Source organism: Chiloscyllium punctatum, chromosome 9, assembly GCF_047496795.1.
Source record: "Chiloscyllium punctatum isolate Juve2018m chromosome 9, sChiPun1.3, whole genome shotgun sequence".
NCBI classification, from domain to species: Eukaryota; Metazoa; Chordata; class Chondrichthyes; order Orectolobiformes; family Hemiscylliidae; genus Chiloscyllium; species Chiloscyllium punctatum.
Genome location: NC_092747.1, coordinates 99397688 through 99417799, shown reverse-complemented (window position 1 = coordinate 99417799; position 20112 = coordinate 99397688). Strand labels below are relative to the sequence as shown.

At 41.6% G+C, this 20112-nt stretch overlaps 1 protein-coding gene across 1 annotated transcript in view; it reads left to right on the top strand.

The window, feature by feature from the left end:
• uchl3 (ubiquitin carboxyl-terminal esterase L3 (ubiquitin thiolesterase)) overlaps positions 1–20112 on the top strand; it is a 50434-nt gene that overhangs the window by 4533 nt on the left and 25789 nt on the right. The window contains exon 2 of the mRNA XM_072577964.1: positions 16996–17152. Within this exon, the coding sequence (XP_072434065.1) occupies positions 16996–17152 (157 nt within the window). The remainder of the gene's footprint in view (positions 1–16995; positions 17153–20112) is intronic.

Here is a 20112-nt window from a genome sequence, read left to right as displayed (position 1 = left end):
TTTCCTTTCTCATCTCTGATGGGTCCCACTTATTTCCTTAACAATCGTTTTGCTCTTTCTATACCAGTAAAACATGTTGGGTTTCCTTTATCTTGCTTGCTGATATGTTTTCATGCCCACTGTTTTACCTCCTTTTCTCTTTTGTTTACTTCATCCCTGTACTTTCTATACTTCCCTAGGCTATCTTCAGTGTTGAGTTTTTTTGAGACTATCATTAGCTTGCTTTTTCTGTTTAACCTTTCCCTGTATTTTTCTGGATGCTGTTGGGTCTAGATTTGACAGTACCTTTCTTACTTTTGGAGGGACATGTTTGTTTTGTGCCTCAAGGATCTCACTTCTCAGTGTCTCCCATTGTTTTACCACTAATTTATCCTTTAGTTTCCTGTCCAGCCCACCTCAGCCAAGTCACATCTTGATTTTGTAGAATTTGCCATTTCACCCGAGTTTAAAAGCTTTTACTCCTGATTTCTCTCTGTCCTTTTCCATAGTAATACTAAATCCATCTGAATTGTGATCACTATCTCCAATATGGTCGTGCAGTGCCCCTTCACCCACTTGCTCATTTTCATTTTCCAAAACTAAATCCAAAATCTGGACTTGTTGCGTATTGTTTAAAAAATTTTCCTGGACATGGTACATGAACTTTTCGCCCTCAATGGCCCTGCTATTAGATAACTAAAGTCTCCTCCTGTCATTGCCCCCTCATTCCGACAGGCAGAAATTTGTCTACATATATCATAACGTCATAGTGATGTCTAGCACAGAAACAGACCCTTCGGTCCAACTCCTCCATGCCGACCAGATATCGTAACCTAATCTAGTCCCCCTGCCAACACCAGGCCCATATCCCTCTAAACCCTTCCTATTCATTTACCCATCCAGATGCATTTTAAATGTTGCAATTGTACCAGCCTCCACCACTTCCGCTGGCAGCTCATTCCATACACGCACCACCCTCTGCATGAAAAAGTTGCCCCGTTGGTCCTTTTTATATCTTTCCCCTCTCACCCTAAACCTATAGCCTCTAGTTCTGGAGTATCCCACCCCAGGGAAAAGACCTTGCCTATTTACCCTATCCATGCCCCTCATGATTTTGTAAACCCCTATAAGGTCACCCCTCAGCCTCCTACGTTCCAGGGAAAACAGCCCCAGCCTATTCAACCTCTCCCTATAGCTCAAATCCTTCAACCCTGACAACATCCTTGTGCATCATTTTTGAACCCTTTCAAGTCTCACAACATCTTTCCGATAGGAAGGTGACCAGAATTGCGCAATATTCCAAAAGTGGCCGAACCAACATCCTGTACAGCTGCAACATGACCTATATATTGCTCTGTCTTCTATCTCCTCACTGTTTGGACATCTATCTTCTATTGCGAGTAATGTGATTGCCCCTTTTGTTGTATTCCTCTGCTCAACTCGTAAAGCCTCAATTGTGCAGTACATCATCCCTTCTCACAATTGGAGTTAACGTTTCAGTTGTAATATGCAAATTGAAGTGCAGTATGTGGACTCTGAACACCCTGACTTCACCACTTAGCTGAGCGTTATATGAAGCAATACTATTGATTTGACTGAGGTCTGACAGTCACCTTTGCACTTTCTCCTGAGAGCTTGCTGCTGCTGGACATTTGCCTTTGAGTCTTGCGATCAGCTTTCAGGAGCTGGAAAGGATTCTGCTTCTGCCTTGTGGTCCCACAATCTAGCAGAGACACTATTCAGCTTTAACACGTGCAGAACACTCATTGTGGTGAGGGGCTGAACAACCAACGTTGTTCTTGAGACTGTATCTCAAAGCCTCACCACATTCAGAACTGAATGGGGTCAAAAGAGGGAGGAACAAAATAAGACCCTGTGGGTAAACGCAAACCATCATGTTGCTTTGTATGCAGCCAAGTGTGTTTTACAGTTGAAGGCCTTAAAAAAAAAATTGCACAATTATTGTAGAGCTTCAAAGCATTTATTCGTAATTCAGACATCATGTCATACTTCATGCCGGTAATTGGTGATTTTCAGATAAAAGGAATGTTTACTTCAAAGTGTTATTTGGCTAAGGTCACTCAACCTGTCTTCTGCAGTAAAATGTTTGACAGAAATTACTTTGTGCTGCTCTGCATGTTCGTCTTTCTCCTTGAGACCTGTGGTTTGACTTCACGGTGGCTCAGTGATTAGCACTGCTGCCTCACAGCACCAAGGACCTGGATTCGATTCCAGCCTTGGGTGACTGTCTATGTGGAATTTGCACATTCTCCCAGTGTCTGCGTGGGTTTCCCTTGGGTGCTCCGGTTTCCTCCCACAATCCAAAGATATGCAGGTCAGGTGAATTGACTATGCTAATTGTTCATAGTGTTAGGTGCATTAGTCAGGGGTAAATATAGCGTAGGGGTATAGGTCTGGGTGGGTAACTCTTCAGAGGGTCAGTGTGGACTTGGAGGGCTGAAGGGCCTGTTTCCATACTGTAGGGAATCTAATCTAAGCTAAACCCCATCTCCCAGTTATGAGGAATTGAAACACCTTGACTTGGCTCCTAGTCAGGGTAGGCACAAAGTTTTCTTCTTAAATTTTCTCTAAATTTTACATCTCACCCATGTCAAAATGTCACTCTGGCGGAAGCATGTTATTTGGTAGTGTCAGGGATTTTCTTATTTTGTTCTGGTTAAGGTTGGTGCCCTGAATTTCCTGATGAATCTCTTTTGCGTCACCCAATGGCAAGGTATCCTTGTTTTGATGAGACCAAAACTGTAGTCAGTACTTAAGGTGAGGTCTCACCAAGGGGTCTACACATCTGCATTAAGATATTTTTACACTTGTACTTCCGTTTCCTTAATCGAGTCACATAGCACAGAAACAGACCCTTAGGTCCAACCTGTCCATACCAAACATAATCCTAAACTAAACTAGTCCCACCTGCCTGCTCCTGGCCCATATCCATCCAAATGTCTTTTAAACACTAATTATACCAGCATTCACCAGTTCCTCAGGAAGTTCATTCTACACGCGAACCACCCTCTGGTTAAAAACATTTTGTCTCTTATGTCTTTTTTAAATCTCTCTCCTCTCATCTTAAAACTGTCTTGAAATTCCCTACCCTGGGGAAAAGATACCTGCCATTCACCTCATCTATATCGCTTATTATTTTATAAACCACTGACAGGTCACTTCTCAACCGCCTACACTGCAGTGGAAAAAAAGTCCCAACCTATTCAGCCTTTCTTTATAAGTCAAACTTTCCATATCCTGCAGTGTCCTGGTAAATCTCTTCTGAACCCTCTCCAGTTCGATAATATCTTTCCTTTAACTGGGTGACCAGAACTGGGCGCAATATTCCAGAAGAGGCCTCACCAATGTCCAATACAACCTCAACATAACATCCCAACTCCGATACTCAAATGACTGAGCAATGAAGGCAAGTGTGCCAAACACTTTTTTAACTATCCTGTCTATATGTGACTTGAAGTTTAAAGAATTATATACCTGAACACCTATGCCCCTTGTTCTACAACACTACAAGGCCCTACCATTAATTGTATAAGGCCCACCCTTGTTTGTTGTACCAAATGCAATACCTCCCATTTACCCAGATTGAACTGCATCTGCCATTTTTCAGCCCATTGACCCATTTGATCACGATCCTTTTGTACTTTTGGAAAACCTGCCTTTCTAAATTTCTTGCTGCACCTGCATGCTAACTTTTAATGGCTCTTCAATAAGAATGTCCAGATCATTTGGACATCGATACTCCATAAATTCTCAGTATTTAAGAAGTAATGTTTGTTTTCTGCCAAAGTGGATACCTTTGCACTTATTGTATTCCATCTGCTGTGGTTTTGTTCATTCATTTAGCCTGTCCATGTCTACTTGAAGCTGCCTTGCATCCTCCTTCTAATTTATATTTGCATCCAGTTTTTCAGAAAACTTGGAAATCTTACACTTTGTCCCAACATCCAAATTATTGACATGGGTTGGGAATAACCATGGCCTCACTACTGATTCTGGCAATGCCTCAGTGACAACAGCTTCCCAACCTGGGAAAGACATGCTCATTCCACCAGTTCTCCAACCTAAAGATCCCAATTACCCCCAGATCTCGTTCTAATTTTGTTGACTAACTTTCTGTGTGGGACCTTTCTCACATTAAACAACCTACTGAAAATGCACATACCCCATATCTACTGATTCATCTTTGTCTACATTACAAGCAACAACCTCAAGTGGCAACCTTGAAAATAGATTTGGATATTTCCCCAGTGGTGACATCAAGCAAGCAAGTCTTTGGTTCACTATTTTCTCTCTCATTACCTTTGTAAATATTGGAGTTATGTTTGCTACTTTTCATTCTGCAGGAACCATTCCAGAATCTATAGGATTTTGAAACACAACTGCTAACTCATTCATTACATCCAATGTAGCCACCTCCTTCAACATTTTTTTAAAATTTATAATTCAGCTGGTCCTGAGAGTTATTCAACTTCCATCCAGTTAACTTTTTGAATACTACTTTATTAGAATGCATTTCTTCCAGTTCCTCATTTTCACAAGCCCTTTGATTCCCTTTATTTCTGCAACTTTTTGTGTGTCTTCATCCATGAAGATAGAAAAGAAGTTGGTTAGTTCCTCCATCTTTTTCCTGTTCTCTATTACAAATTCTTCCCACCTCCGTTTGTAATGGACACATTATGCCTTGATAATTTCCTGGGCAGCATCACTAGAAAGTAGAGCCACCCTTGCTCGACATTAATAGCTGATGGTAATTCTAAAGAATGAAGCCCCAAGTTAGAAATTGGTCCCTTTCAAAAAGGGTTAAATATGAGGGCAATTTGAATGCAGATTCACATTTTTTATTCTCTTGATAATGTAGCTTTTGGTTCTTATTAAATAATACAGCACTTCTTCTGTCAGTAACGGACTTAAAGTTACCAACTCAATTCTGATATAATCCTTGGTGGGGTATGGTCACGTATCATGCAATCATGCAATCAAACAATAGCTCCCACACAAATTTATCTTAGTTCCGTGGCACAGTGGCTTAGTGGTTAGCACTGCTGCCTCACAGCGTCAGTGACCCTGGTTCAATTCCTGCCTTGGGCGACTGTCTGTGTGGAGTTTGCACATTCTCCCCAAGTCTGCGTGTGTTTCCTCTGGGTGCTCTGGTTTCCTCTCTCAGGTGCAGGTCAGGTGAATTGGCCAAGCTAAATTGCCCATAGTGTTAGGTGCATTAGTCAGGAGTAAATATAGGGTGGGTACATCTAGGGTAGGGAAAATGGGTCTGGGTGGGTTACTCTTCAGAGGGTCGGTGTGGACTTGTTGGGCCAAAGGGCCTGTTCCCATACTGTAGGGAATCTAATCTAATCTCCATGTTTGTGCAATTATGTCACAATACTCCTGAATGTTTTTGAAAGCTAGAAATGGAATTTGGACTAAACCTTTTTCACTGTGATGTTATCAAGTCACTTTTCGTGGTTGACATTCAGTTTCCTCTTTCCTGTTTTTCCATTGAGAGCCCATGTAGATGACCCTACACCTCTGGCCTACTCATCACTACTTTCTCTAGGATTGCAATGGATAGACCATGGCTGGTATTGTCAGCAACGTGCTCACGCTGAACAAAATAGTATTGTTCAATGTGGAGTATGGGTTTTTTTTAGATTAGATTACTTACAGTGTGGAAACAGGCCCTTCGGCCCAACAAGTCCACACCGCCCCGCCGAAGCGCAACCCACCCATACCCCTACATCTACCCCTTACCTAACACTACGGGCAATTTAGCATGGCCAATTCACCTGACCTGCACATTTTTGGACTGTGGGTGGAAACTGGAGCACCCGGAGGAAACCCACGCAGACACGGGGAGAACGTGCAACTCCACACAGTCAGTCGCCTGAGGCGGGAATTGAACCCGGGTCTCTGGCACCGTGAGGCAGCAGTGTTAATGAACTGAAGTAGATGATAATCAACAGGTTTCTTTGCTTGTTGTTAACCTGGAGTCCAAAGACTTCATGGACTCTGATTTCGTATTGATAGCACCCAGGGCCACTCCCTTCAGATGGCATTGCACTCTGCTGCCATCTGTGGTTGAGTTAGTGGAACAGGCTCAAGAGCGATGCTTGAATGGTCTGGTATAATTAGAACATTTGAAAAACATAGAATCCCTATGGTGTGGAAGCAGACCATTCGGCCCATCCAGTCCACACCGACCTTCGGAAGAGCATTCCATGCAAATCCAGACTCCTATCCCTGTAACCCTGCAGTTCCGATGGCTAATCCTCCTAGCCTGCACATCCCTGGACATTATGGGGCAATTTAGCAAGGCCAATCCACCTAATCTTTGGATTGTGGGAGAAAATAGAGCACCCAGAGGAAACCCAAGCAGACAAGGGGAGAACATGCAAACTCCACACAGGCTGTCACCCAAGGGTGGAATTAAACCTGGGTCGCTGGCACTGTGAGGCAGTAGTGCTAATCACTGAATCAGTGTTCCGTCCCAAAATGTATGACTGTGCAGATGTGCTTGACAACCCTCCTAACTTTGACACCGATCCCTTAAAGTTAATAAGTGGAATTTTACAATATTGGCTGAGTTTGGAGTGCCTTCACAGAGTTCCAGAACATTGCTGTGATTGCAATGATGTGAACTATCCAGTGTTATTCTTACACCACCTTGTGGTGTGATGCAATAAACTGATTTACCATGGACCACCATAGAGGTAGTTATGAGTCGGTCACCCTAGTGTGGGGCTGAAGTCATTGATGCCACACCAGGTATGGTGCTAGATTTCCTGACCTAAAGCCTAGTTGTGAATGATGTGCCAGTTTAGCACTGACACTGACATAACCATGTAAATACACCTTGATATTTTTGAACTTGGCCACCTTTTCGTCTATTGATGTATTGGATATTTTTTACTTTTGATTTAATATTATTCAGGCTGGTTTATAAAACCAAGAAGTCTGAATTCCTTATTCTCAATCCCTATGAGACTGCTCTTTCTCATGAGTACTGTAATACTTCACCTGTTTAGGCTTTGACTGGCAATTAATTAACCAAGTGTCCTGAATTAAACTCATTACTGTCGTGACATTTATTTTTAATAATCAAGTTAAATGGAGTTTAAAATAAATTTTCAGAATGATGTACCATTTAATTATAAATGAGAGAAGAATGTGGCTTTATTCTTAAAAAAAACTATTAAAGCATCTCTTTGCATGAATGTGTTTTCACTCCTGTTTCTTTGAACACAATGCTGTTTAGTCACAGAATTAATGTGATGCTTTGTCTTCAGTTTAAAATTGTAGGTTTAAGTCACCACCATGTAATTTTTTTTTAACCTGTATTTTGTTGTGTCATGTGCAGAATGTTTTCCCAACCTTCAGTTTGCTGCACAGATGTTTATAAAGGTGTGGGAAAATTACAGGTTTGGGAGGTCTCTAATTTGTGTAGTTGAAGATATTAAGGCTTGATGTGTCTGGGCCTTGTACAAGCATATCTGTTTTCGGTATGTCTGGTTCTCAACTCCTCACATCCACATGAAAAGATAACGCTTCGACACTTTTCAAACTTGCCAAGATTGTTTGAAATTCTGTGCATTTTATTAAATGTTTGCACATTTTAAGGAGCGTCACATTTTCAATCCCACTATTTCAGGCAATCTACACTTAGCTAAGCGGGTAATGCGTGGACATGTGATATGAACAACGCCTCAATAAGTTGTTTTCTTTTTTTCGTTGTAACCCCGTTGACTTCCACCTACCACAATTTGCATTTGTATCGCCCCTTCAATGAGATGAAATGCTGCAAGGTACTTTCACGGGAACGTTATCAAAGAATGAAGTAAGCCACAGAGAGATGTTAAGTTGGATGAGCAAAAGCTGGTTCAGAGGTAGATGTCAGGAAATTTCTCGGAGGAATGTGAGTTAGTGACATAAAGAGATGGAATAAAAACTCACCAGGGCAAGCATTCTTGGCAGTTGAAAGGTGCAGCCTTAATTGTGGCGGAGCTATTAAAATAAGGGTTTGCAGGAGGATAGAATCACAGCATCACCGTTATCTTGGAATGTTGTAGAGATGGAGGCACCGAAAAATCAATTAAACATTCCTGATTATCTCCATATCCACATCCAATAACTTAACTTGGTGAAGTATGAAATTCAGAGTCTCAACAAGGTCAGATGATAATACTGGTTCAAACGTTTTTAAAATCTGAAATTTTAAAGTTTTGAAAACCCACACTCTCACTGAGTCTCACTCTCGCTCTCACACTCTCTCTCACTCTTACCGTTACTATTCTGCAACCACACACACTTGTGATTGTTTCAGGACAGGATCATCACCCTACTTACATTTTAGTTCAGTCAAAGTCATTGCTAATTCAGAAGCTCTGCATAAGGCATGTAACCTCACAGATTTGTTAGCACATGACAGTGGCACTGTGGTTAGCACTGCTGCCTGACCGTGCCAGAGGCCCGGGTTCAATTCCCGCCTCCGGCGACTGACTGTGTGGAGTTTGCACATTCTCCCCGTGTCTGCGTGGGTTTCCTCCGGGTGCTCCGGTTTCCTCCAAAAGTCCAAAAATTTGCAGGTTAGGTGAATTGGCCATGCTAAATTGCCCGTAGTGTTAGGTGAAGGTAAATGTAGAGGAATGGGTCTAGTTGAGTTGCTCTTCGGAGGGTCGGTGTGGACTTGTTGGGCTGAAGGGCCTGTTTCCACACTGTAAGTAATCTAATCTAAACTTGTCAAGAGTTGTAAACAATGATGTGGAACACCAAAATAACATGGAAGTTGGTGGGGTGGATGGATAAGTGGCAGATGAGATTCAACTTGGAGAAGTGGGAAGTAATGTATTTTGGTAGGAAGAACATTAGAAGACAACTTAAAATTGAGTAAATTTGGGTGACAATTCTATAACGAATGCAGAAGCAGCAGGACCTCTGTGCATGTGCACAGATCAGTGGTGGTGGCATGACTGATGGAGAACAGTTAATACAATATATAATGTCCTTTTGCTTTTTTAATTGGGGTACAAAAGTACAGGAGTAGAGAGATCTATAAAGCTTATACAAGACACTTGTTCGACGTCAACTGAAGTACTGGATATAGTTACGGGTGCACATTATGGGAAAGATGCAATTGCATTGGAGAGGTTGCAGAGGCGATTTACAGAAATGACTCCAGGTATAAGAAACTTCAGTTAGCAGGATAGATATTTGGCACTATTTGCCTTGGAGAGAAGAAGGCTGAGAAAAGATTTGACGGAGGTTTTCAAAATCATGAGTGGGCTGGACAGGGTAGATTGGGGAAGCTGTTCCCACTTCTAAAAGAAAAAAGAATGAGACTGCATACATTTAAAGTCATGTGTAATTGAAGTAAAGGTGATGAGATAAAACTGTTTTCATACACTGACTAGTTAGGGTGTAGAATGCAGTGACTGGAAATGTGGTGGAGGCGGGTTCAACTGATGCCTGCAAAAGGACGGATGGTAGTCTGGATGGAAATGTTGTGCGGCGATATCTGGGTTAAGGCAGGAGGTGGGCACTGGACAGTAGAAGCAATGCAGGTACAATGGACTGAATAACTTCCTTCTGCACTGACAATTCAGTGATTCTGTGAACCCATTCCTTTTGGCCCTGCAATATTTCTTTCTTTACAGGTACTTATCCAATTTTCTCTTCTGGCAGGCCAGGAATCTGCCTTTGCTACATTTTCAGGAACTGCATTCCATAACCTAATGACTTGCTGCATTAAAAAGAGTTTTTTCTTTATATCACTTAGTCCGTTTTGCCAATCAACAGGAATCGGTGTCGTCTGATTCAAACCTTTTCACAAATGGGCACTGTTTCTCTACCACCTCTGCCATATGTGAAGAAGAATCTTACTGATCAGATCCAATATTATTTGAGATTCTTTCAAATATTTTTATCACATTTATTGCCCATGCTGCTGCCAGGGGCAAGTCTGCTCTCACTTGAACCAAGATTTCAGCTTTTATAGTCTGGAATAGCACTGCAATGGATTATGAGTAAATTCTTGAGCCACTGCAATATGCATCTGCAATATTTTCACCTCCCCATCGTACTTTTCAATATAGGTGGTAACTGTGGTCAAGTTGGTAGCACCCCACCTCTGATTGATAACCTTGTGGGTTCAAGTCCCACTCCAGGACCTGAGCACAAAAATCTAGGTCAGCATTCCAAAGTAATGTTATAGAATTTAGAACATTACAGCGAAGTACAGGCCCTTCGACCCTCAACGTTACGCCAACCTGTGAAACCAATCTAAAGCCCATCTAACCTACACTATTCCATTTTCATCCATATGTCTATCCAGTGACTATTCAAATGCCCTGAACCTTGGCGAGTCCACTATTATTGGTAGTGGGTGCACTTCCCACAGATGCAGTCAGCAGGGACTCTAGTGGTGACCCTTACCTCCCACATTCTGCAGGAAGAACATTCAACGGCCCTAACCCCCACTCCCACTGTTCTAAATTCCTAAAAAGACCATAGAAAAATAAAAAAATCTTGTTACCTTACCATTCCGGTGCACAAAACCTTTTTTGGCTGGTTTGATGAGGCGATGGTGGGAGACACTACCTAAATCGTGTTTCAGGTAATGCAACTGCCCAACCATATTACTTCACTTACTTAGTAGTCCCATGTCCGCTCCTGCTCAGCGTGCTCTCCGCCTATTGATGAGGTAAGTTTTTAAAACTGTCATTTCCCTTCCTGGCAGACCCCTGGTCGTCACTCCCGCTCTTCCTGTTGCTAAACAAAAATGGAGGGCCCCGACGCTCGAAGTACGTTTTTAAAGCAGTCATTATTGAGAAGGTGCTGCACTTCTGAGGGCTAACATCATTTGGAAGAGACATTAAATCAAGGTCTCTGAGTGCTGTTGGGTGGATGTAAAAGATCCTGTGAGATTATTTTTGAAGAAGTACCAGGAAAGCTTTCTCCATGACCTGACCAATATATATTCCTTATACAACAGCAACAATTCATTGGTTATCATCATATTGCTGTTGGTGGGAGTATATTATGAGCAAATTGGTTGCCTTGTATTCTACATTATAATAATGACTACACTTCAAATTTACTTCATTAGTGGTCAAGTGCTTTGCAAGGTCTAATTGTTGTGAAATATGCTATATAATTGCAAGTGTTTTATTTGGTTATTAGAAATGCTGCACTTAAATGCAGTGTATGTTATACAAATAATGTTTGTCCATTTATTAAAATAGCACTGATTAATAAGTGCTAAGTAACTGCAGTAAAACATCCATGATCCTTCATAGTGTTCTCAGACAAATTTGCCACAGGCTTTCTTGAGTGATATTAGGTCAACCGACCAGAAGTTTGGCCAAAGAGAAGGGTTTTGAGTTGAAGTTTAAAAATGGTAAGAGAGGCAGCATGTTGGAAAGGATTAAGTTGAGTGGGGATGGGAGGGATTTCTGAGGTGGGGGGGGGGGGGCGGGGTCCATGCAGCTAAATGCATCGCTGACTAGGGTAAAGTAATGGACAAAGGGATGCGCAAGAGGCCAATGTTGAAGGAGTGCAGAACTTATTTTTTCTCTTGGGAATGTTGGAGGTCACATAGATTGGGAGGATTGAACCGTAGAGTAATTTGACCACCAAGGTGAGAATTTTTTGTTTTTTTGAAAGTGATATGGTGTCACCCACAGCAAGTGTAGATCACCGGGTGTGGGTGATGGGTGAAAGAGATTTTTAGGAATCAAGAGTTTTGGACAAGTTCAGTGACAATCAAATTGGCTCCTGGCTGTCTTGCCTCATTCTACCTCTATAAATGTGAGGCCACCCAGAAGCCTACTGCCCGTGTTCGAACGCTCAGCAAAAACTATTCACCATCACCCCCTATGCTTGTTGACCAACACTGTCTTACGTGATTTGTTCTTTGCATTAATTTTTTTTTACAAATGTCTGATCCTAAATTCCAATTGCCTTTGTGACCTCTTCTCTCACTATCTCGAATTTATTCAAGCCCCAGAACTCTCTGATCTCGGCAGTCTTCTGATTTCTCGCTTTTTGATTGTCATTTATGGCCTCCCCTTCAGTTACCTAGGCCCTAAACTCTGGAGTACCCTCGCCACCCCTCTGATTCTGTACCTCTCGTTTGCTGCTGCAAGATACTCAGTAAACCTCTGGCCAACGTTTGGTCACCTGCCCAAATATCTGGTTATGTGACTTCTTGTTTCAAGACAAACGCTGCCTGAATGGACCCAGTCGATTCTTTGTAGCATCTGCAATATTTTTCACTTTGATCATAGCTGTTTTTAACTTCTAGATATTTTCTAAGCAACCTGTTCAGGGATGCTATTGCCAACAAATAAAATCTATCCTACTCTACAAATGGACTTTTCTAACCTATATGGTCCTCTTTGCTTGATAAGTGTGGCTAAGGGATTGGGAGATTGAAATGGCTGCACAATTAGTCAATGGATGCCCCAGTTACTTCCCGTAATACTTAGTTGGATCTGTGTCTGAGGGATGGTCTCATCGCAGTACCATGATATGATCAGGCTATCTCTGGCACCAACCTGTAAAATAAGATGCAGAAACCAGTAGTGTCAACATCACCTAGCATTTATACAATGCCTTTAATATATTAAAACAACCCAAAGGACACTATCAAAGAAAACCTTACTGTATCATAGAATCTCTACAGTGTGGAAGCAGGCCATTCAGCCCATTGAGTCCACACCAGCCTTCCAAAAAACATTGCATCCAGACCCACCTCTCTAAGCAATCACTGTAACCCTGCATTTCCTATGGCTAGCTCACCTAGCCTGCACATCCCTGGACACTATGGGCAATTTAGCATGGCTAATCCATTCTAACCTGCACATCTTTTGGACTGTGAGGAAACCAGAGCACCCATTGGAAACCGATGCAGATACTGGGAGAATGTGCAAATTCCATAAAGACAGTCACCTGAGGGTGGAATTGAACCCTAATCCCTGGTGCTGTGAGGCAGCAGTGCTAACCACTGAGCTACCATGTTGCCCTATAGATATGTGGAAATATTCTGGCTGATGACAAAATGTTTGGTCATAAAATTGCGTTTTAAATATTGATTTAAAGGCAGAAAGTGGGACAGAGACATTTGTAAAGAGAGTTCGAGAGCTTAGGCACAATATTAAAGATGGACCAATTAAAATCAAGAATGCTAAAGGCCAGAATTGGAGCTGTGCGGATATTTCAAAGGGAGGAATGTAAAACTGGAGATTACAGAGATGAGGAAGGCTGAGACCATAGAAAGATTTGAAAACAGGGTGAAAATTTTAAAAACAAAATGTGCTTTGACTGGGAGCAGGCCAGTGAGCATAGGGGTGGGATGGGAATGGGACTTGCTGCAAGAACAAGCAATAGAGATTTCGATAACTTCAGGATCGTGGAGGATAGACTGTAGGTGGTCCTCCTGAAGTACATTGGAGTATTCTGGCCTAGAGTTAATCACAGGATGAATTAACAGCTCTCGAGACGACTTGGATATGTGGGATTGAGAGCTCGTCACAGTCAAATGCGACATCAAAGTTGTGAACTGTCTGATGCAGCCTTTGACAGTCATCAGCAGAAGACTGTAGCATCCGTGGTTCCAGTATGAGGTGTGAGAGTTTCTGCCTGTCCAGTAATGGATGTCATTTGAGCATTCTGACAGTTTGAAGGTGGTGGACGAATTGAGAGGTGACAATGAGCTTGAGTTTGGTGTACATCTGGAATGTGACTTTTTTTTTAACGAATGACATTGCTGAGAGCCAGCATGTTCTCACACTATGAACAAGAAAGGGACAGGCCAAAGAAAAACATCTGGTAGCTTTAAAGGAAAGTTAGATTGATTTGGAGATGTTATATATCCTGTCGTCATGAGGGCTACTGCACCACTGAGATCAGTAGACATTTTGTCAACTTCTACTAAAGAGGAAACATTGAGTAATCGAATCTTTGAATATAGGTTAATCTTAAAAGTGGTCTGTGACAAATTGCTCTGTTAAAGATCCCTGGTCAAAGACCATTCAAAGTTATTTGGTAATGTTTTTGAGGAAGTCCTTTTCGGGACTTCTAGATGTTGCCCACATTTCAAAACTCTGCTGCCCATATATTAATTCACAGCAAGTTGACTTCTTTTATCACCCTGGTGCTCACTGACCTACATTTGGCACCCAATCGTTCACCCACCTGATTTTAAAATTCTCGCCCTTGCATCCAAGTCTCCCCACAATCTACTGAGATATCAGCACTCCTCTAAATCTAGCCTCTTAAATATTTCCAATTATCATCACTACGCTATTGGTGCCATCAGTCGTATAGACCCTAACCTCGGCAAGTCCCTCCACATGCCTCTATACCTCAGGCTTTCAAGTGACCTTAAGGTAGGAAACTCTCCCTTGACCAAGCTTTCAGTTAATTGCTCCAGTATCTATTTGTGCAGCTTGATATCATTCTTTGGTTTATGCTACTTAAGTGAAATGCTTTTGTAATAATTTCTTACATTAGAAGTGTTACATTATGAATATCTCATTGTTTAGTATTGGAAAATAAACATGATATTTCATGATGAATCATTCCCATTCAATTCCCAAGAAAAAGTTTCAGGGTACATTTTAACAATATTCACCACAGAATTTTCTAAGACAAGGTAAATTGGTCATTTAAATCTACTGCACTTCTTTTGAAACAGAGTCAAATAACCTCAATTTGGAATTGAAAGTCAGGGAGTAGAAGCCCATAGTCTATCTGGTAGATGCTGTTATAATCACTACACACCGAGCCATTTAACTAACTCCAGAGTCATCTAACCCCACCATTAACCAGATGGACCTAACTGGGCCATGCCATTGATTAGTACCCAATGGCAGGATCCTCAGCAGGATCTGACCTAACCATCTTCCACCCTCACACACTAGACATGTAGAATCCAATCTGCCCAGATTCCTACACCAGACAAAAGTGTGATCGAGCTGTGGTTGGCAACAGAACTGTTTCTAAGCTGATAGAACAGTTGGTATTGTGAATAACTTGCAGAATTGAAGCTTAAAAGGAACTCCAGGTTGACGTGGCCAGTTAGTGATGTGCAACTGAAATGCAATGAGGGGAAGGTGTGAGGTTGCACATTTTGGTAGGAAAAATAGGGGAGCAGACTATTATCTAAATGAGTCAAGAGTGTGGTGCTGGAAAAACACAGCAGGTCAGGCAGGATCAGAGGAGCAGGAAATCGCCATTTTGGGCAAAAGCCCTTCATCAGGAATTCCAGCATCTTTGCAGTACTCATTTTCTCCTATTATCTAAATGGCGAAAGGCTATGGAAATCTGAAGCACGACAGTTCTCTTATGGTTAACAAGCATGTTCAGTTGGCTGTTAAGAAGGCAAATGCAATGTTAGCATTCATTTCAAGAGGGCTAGAAAACAAGAACAGAGATATACTGCTGAGGTTGGATAAGGCTCTCGTCAGACTGCATTTGACAGTTTTTGGTGCCATTTCTATGGAAAGATGAGTTGGTCTTTGAGGGCATCCAGAGCAGGTTTACAGGAATGATCTCCGGGATGAGAGGCTTGTTCCAAAAGGAGTGGTTGAGGGCCCTGGTCTTTATTTGATGGAGTTCAGAAGGTTAAGGCGGGGGTATCTCATTGAAAATTGCAGAAGATTAAGAGGCTGGGAACGAGTGGACTTGGAGAAGATGTTTCCACAAGTAGAAGAGACTAGAACCCGAGGGCGTAGCCTCATCATGAAGGGACAACCCCATAGGATTGAAATGAGGAAGAATTTCTTCAGCTGGAGTGTGATGAATCTGTGGAGCTAATTGCCGCAGAGGGTTGTTGAGACCAAGTCATTGAATGTATTTAAGACAGAGATGGATAAGTTCTTGTTTAGTAAGGGGATCAAAGTTTCCAGAAAGAAGACAGGAGACTTGGGTTGAAAAACACATCAGCCATGATTGAATGTTGGAGCGGACTCCACATGCTGATTGGCCTAATTCTGCCCCTATATTTTATGATTTTAAGATTATGGGCTAGTTGTTGGAAAGTGAGGTTAGAATAGGGTGACGAGTTTATTCGGCTGGCACAGGTGAGCTGAATGAAGTTCTGTGTTGTAATGTTTCTGTGGCCATCTGGTTCTACAGTGTGATCGGTGGAGTATTGCTGGATGGTATAAGACAAAGGGTTGTCTTGTTTTGTGAGGATATGCAAAGCAATAATTGAGATGCCTGTTTATTGTGTTGTATATGGTGCAAACGGATCTCTCCTTGCAGTGATTCATAGCCACATACTGTGACCTTTGTACAGTGTACTTGATACACTGCAATTCAAACAAATGACCATGCCTTTCTGTTTCCTGCCCAACCTATCAGTCGATACCCAAATATTCTATTATGGAATCATAATATGAGACAGCACAGGTGGGGCTTTTCAGGCTGGTGTATCCGAGTCAGCTCTTTGGTAATCTAATTCATCCCATTTCCCCTTGATCCACAAGTGAGATGAATGTCAACAATTTGCACATCACTGACTGGCCACATCAACCCACAATTCCTTTTGTGGTTTCAATATTGCAAGTTGTTGGAATATTGTTTGTAGATAGAGCTATGGTTGGCAATAGAATAATACCTCTGGATTCCGCTAATGGACTCCATTGACTGTGTTTCTGCTGAGGCAAGGATCAGTCTCTTTTTTTTCTTCCTGAATCTTCTATAATCAGTAGAAACCAGTTTCTATAGGCAATTGCTCTCAAGGTGTGCATTTTTGGATTTTCTGAGCATAACAATAATGGATCCAAACCCTTTTCAATGGATTCCAAACCCCATTGAAAATAAGCTATTAACATGGGTCACTGAAGATTGAAAGAAAATAGACTACGTACTTGATTTCTTTTTTGTCAGTGAATGCATGAGGTGTGAACAAAAATAGACACGACGTTCACTCGATTTGAAAATGGTAAAGAACATATCTAGAAGCAAGGAAATAACCATGCTAACTTTCTCCCCCATTAGTATGAAGCGTTCAAGCAAGAGGAGGAAGCAGAAATAAAATCTAAAGGGCAGAAGGTTGATCCGCAAGTTTATTTCATGAAACAAACCATCAGTAATGCCTGCGGAACTGTCGGCCTTATACACGCACTGGCTAACAATCGAGATAAACTGGAATTTGGTGAGTGTTTTGGCTTTGCTTTTGCTTGCAAAAGCAAAATAATGTTGGGAGGTTTAGAAACCAATGTATGTGTGTCATGTAAGTCCTGAGTCAGTCGCACTTTGCTCTTGCACTTGATAGACATTCTGCTGTCACACTGTTACACACAGATTTTGCTGTCATAAATAGCAGATTCCACATCAATTAAACACTTAACTGCTCAAGAGACTACTCATGAAGAACTAAAAATATTCAGGATCAGTCAACAAAACTATCAAAGTTCGTTTTATATGCATACAGCTGGGCAACCCTTTATCCGAAATCCGAAGGTTTCTTTTTGTGAAGTTGTTTCCTCATTAATATGGTTGTTTGGTGTGCAAGTAGTTAACCCAACTCCACACCCACTCAATGTGTGTCACTCGGATGTAACGTGGGTGGGCATGGTCCAGCACTGGCAGGCCTCAATTCTGTCTCTGGGCCCGTAGTACTCACAGTAAGTCTGCTGCTCGGTAACACTTCTTTAAATTTCACTGTCAAATTGTCACTTAGTCCAAAATTTGAAAAATTCCAAATTCCAAAAACCAGCTGGCCCCACGTGTTTCGAATAAAGGATTGTGTACCTGTAATTCAATGGATGTAGGCATCACTGGCTAAGTCAGTATTTATTGCCCAGAAAGCAGTTAAGGGTCAATGGATCTGGTATGTAAGGGTGTCACAGATTTTCTTCTCAAGGATATTAGTGAATCCGATGGGTTTTTACAACAAGCAGCTAGCTTTTTATTCAATTCAAATCTCATGTCATGGTGGGATTTTAACCCATGGCCTCAGAACATTAACCTGGGGTTCTGAATTAATGACAATCACTATACCATCACCACCTCCCTGCACATTTATGTAGGAAATTCTTTTAGCTGCTAGATTTGTTTTCTCATTCAGCCAAGGACATGCAATTAGAAATGGGTTCAATACATTAAACTTAAATTGCAAGAAGAAAACCATTAGATTTACGCACTCAATAACATTACATGTAAAGACATATGTGCTCAACCAGGAAAAGCCACCTATCTCCTTCACAAAGATTGATGGCCTAGAAATACAACCATGACTTGTAAAAGTCAAAAACGTACACAGAGTGTACGGTGTGGTTTGATTTTTATCACAAATTAATCCACAGATACATGCAATGTCTATCAACGTCTGTACTACCCAGAGCAGTGGAAAGAGCAAAGGTACTTTAGAAGTGCGTGGTGAATGCTTACAACAGCAAATATCATTGTGGTTTCTTCTGCTTGGTTTGATGCATTTGTTGGCATTTTCTGAGTCTCCAAATAGTTGCACGTTTCTTCAATATGGGTCACCTAATGTTCATCTCATTTCTAAATTACTTGAGTGATTGATAGACCCTGTCCATTAAATCCAGTGAAGTTAATGCATTAGACCAGGAAGTATCCACCTTCTCTTATTTAAAAAAAACTGCAACAATTATTATTTGCACCCGCTCCTGTTTATTACTGAGAATCTCCTTTTCAGGTAACTTCACATTCTTCAGCCTGACTTTTGTGAGCTATGAATGACAGAAACCATCTGGTTGCAGTCCTGTCCTCCATCTTATTTGACTCCAAATGCCTTCAGTCCCACCTCATGAATGACACGGACACTGATATATCCTGCCCTCATGTTTAACTCTCGCCGTTTTTGCCCATTTCTCTCTCTGAAAGTTCTATTTGACTTTTTGAGACATTTTTTGACTTCCCTTCCCCTCCTCTCCCTGCCACTTTGCTAAAGTTCTAGGTAATATTCATGCCAGGGCCACTAGATCCCAACCAGAAGTTAAAACCTCCTGCAGGGCAAGAGGTAAATAAAATAATTTCTGAAGATTATTTTAAAAATAGGAATTCATTGTTGCTTTGAGAGACGTCGCCAGAATATAAGTTTGTGACGAGGACAATTGGGCAATGGCGCATTTGAAAATCATTCTATGTGATAAGGCTGATAACATTGTGGGAACTTGTTGGGTGGAATTGCTGCTGCCAGTATAATAGAACTGAATTATTCAAGGTGCAGCAGGTCGATACTGGACCTAGAATAAATTCTTGATAAGGCTGAATGAGTAATAGTCACATCCTGAGAACATCCCAGCAAACTTTATTCCATGTTCAGTCATGGGAATGCAGGGTGGGGCCAAAGAATGATTAACGACAGAAGCTCAGGGCTTGACTGGAAGCTATCAATCCATTGTGGCTATGTCAGCTTTTTACCACAGCAGGCTCAGCTGCTCCCTGCCTTTTGTCTCTCAGCCCTAGAACATCATTCACTAATAATGCTGATCCACGTATCATTTTTAAGGTTACCATGATCCCTGCTTTAACCACTCCCTGTGGTAAAACATTGCATGTTTTAGTGTTTAAGTTGACAACCTCTTGTCACTAACTCCCAGTGAGGGCAAAAAAAGTTTATTTTCTATTAAAGCTCTTCCTAGTTTCAGAAAAGTTTATTCAATATTCTCTGCTCCAGTGGACTGTCTCAAAGTTGAACTCAAAGCTATACTTCCTGACCCTGGTATCATCCTGATGAGTTTAAGTTACATTGTATTTTTTTGAGATTAGATTACTTAGTGTGGAAACAGGCCCTTTGGCCCAACAAATCCACACTGACCCTCCGAAGAGCAACCCACTCCGACCCATACCCCTACACTTACCCTTTCACCGAACAACACTACAGGCAATTTGGCATGGCCAATTCACCTAACCTACACATCTTTGGACTGTGGGAGGAAACCCACGCAGACACTGGGAGAATGTGCAAACTCCAGACAGACAATTGCCTGAGGCAGGAATTGAACCGGGGTCTCTGTATTAATGTTGTTTCCAGACTTGGACATCTAGTACAAAATTCTTATTTCCTCTTTTATCCTTATACTTACTGTTCCTATAGTACTATTGTCTTTAAGTATCTACATGGACACTTTGAAGCAGTAATGT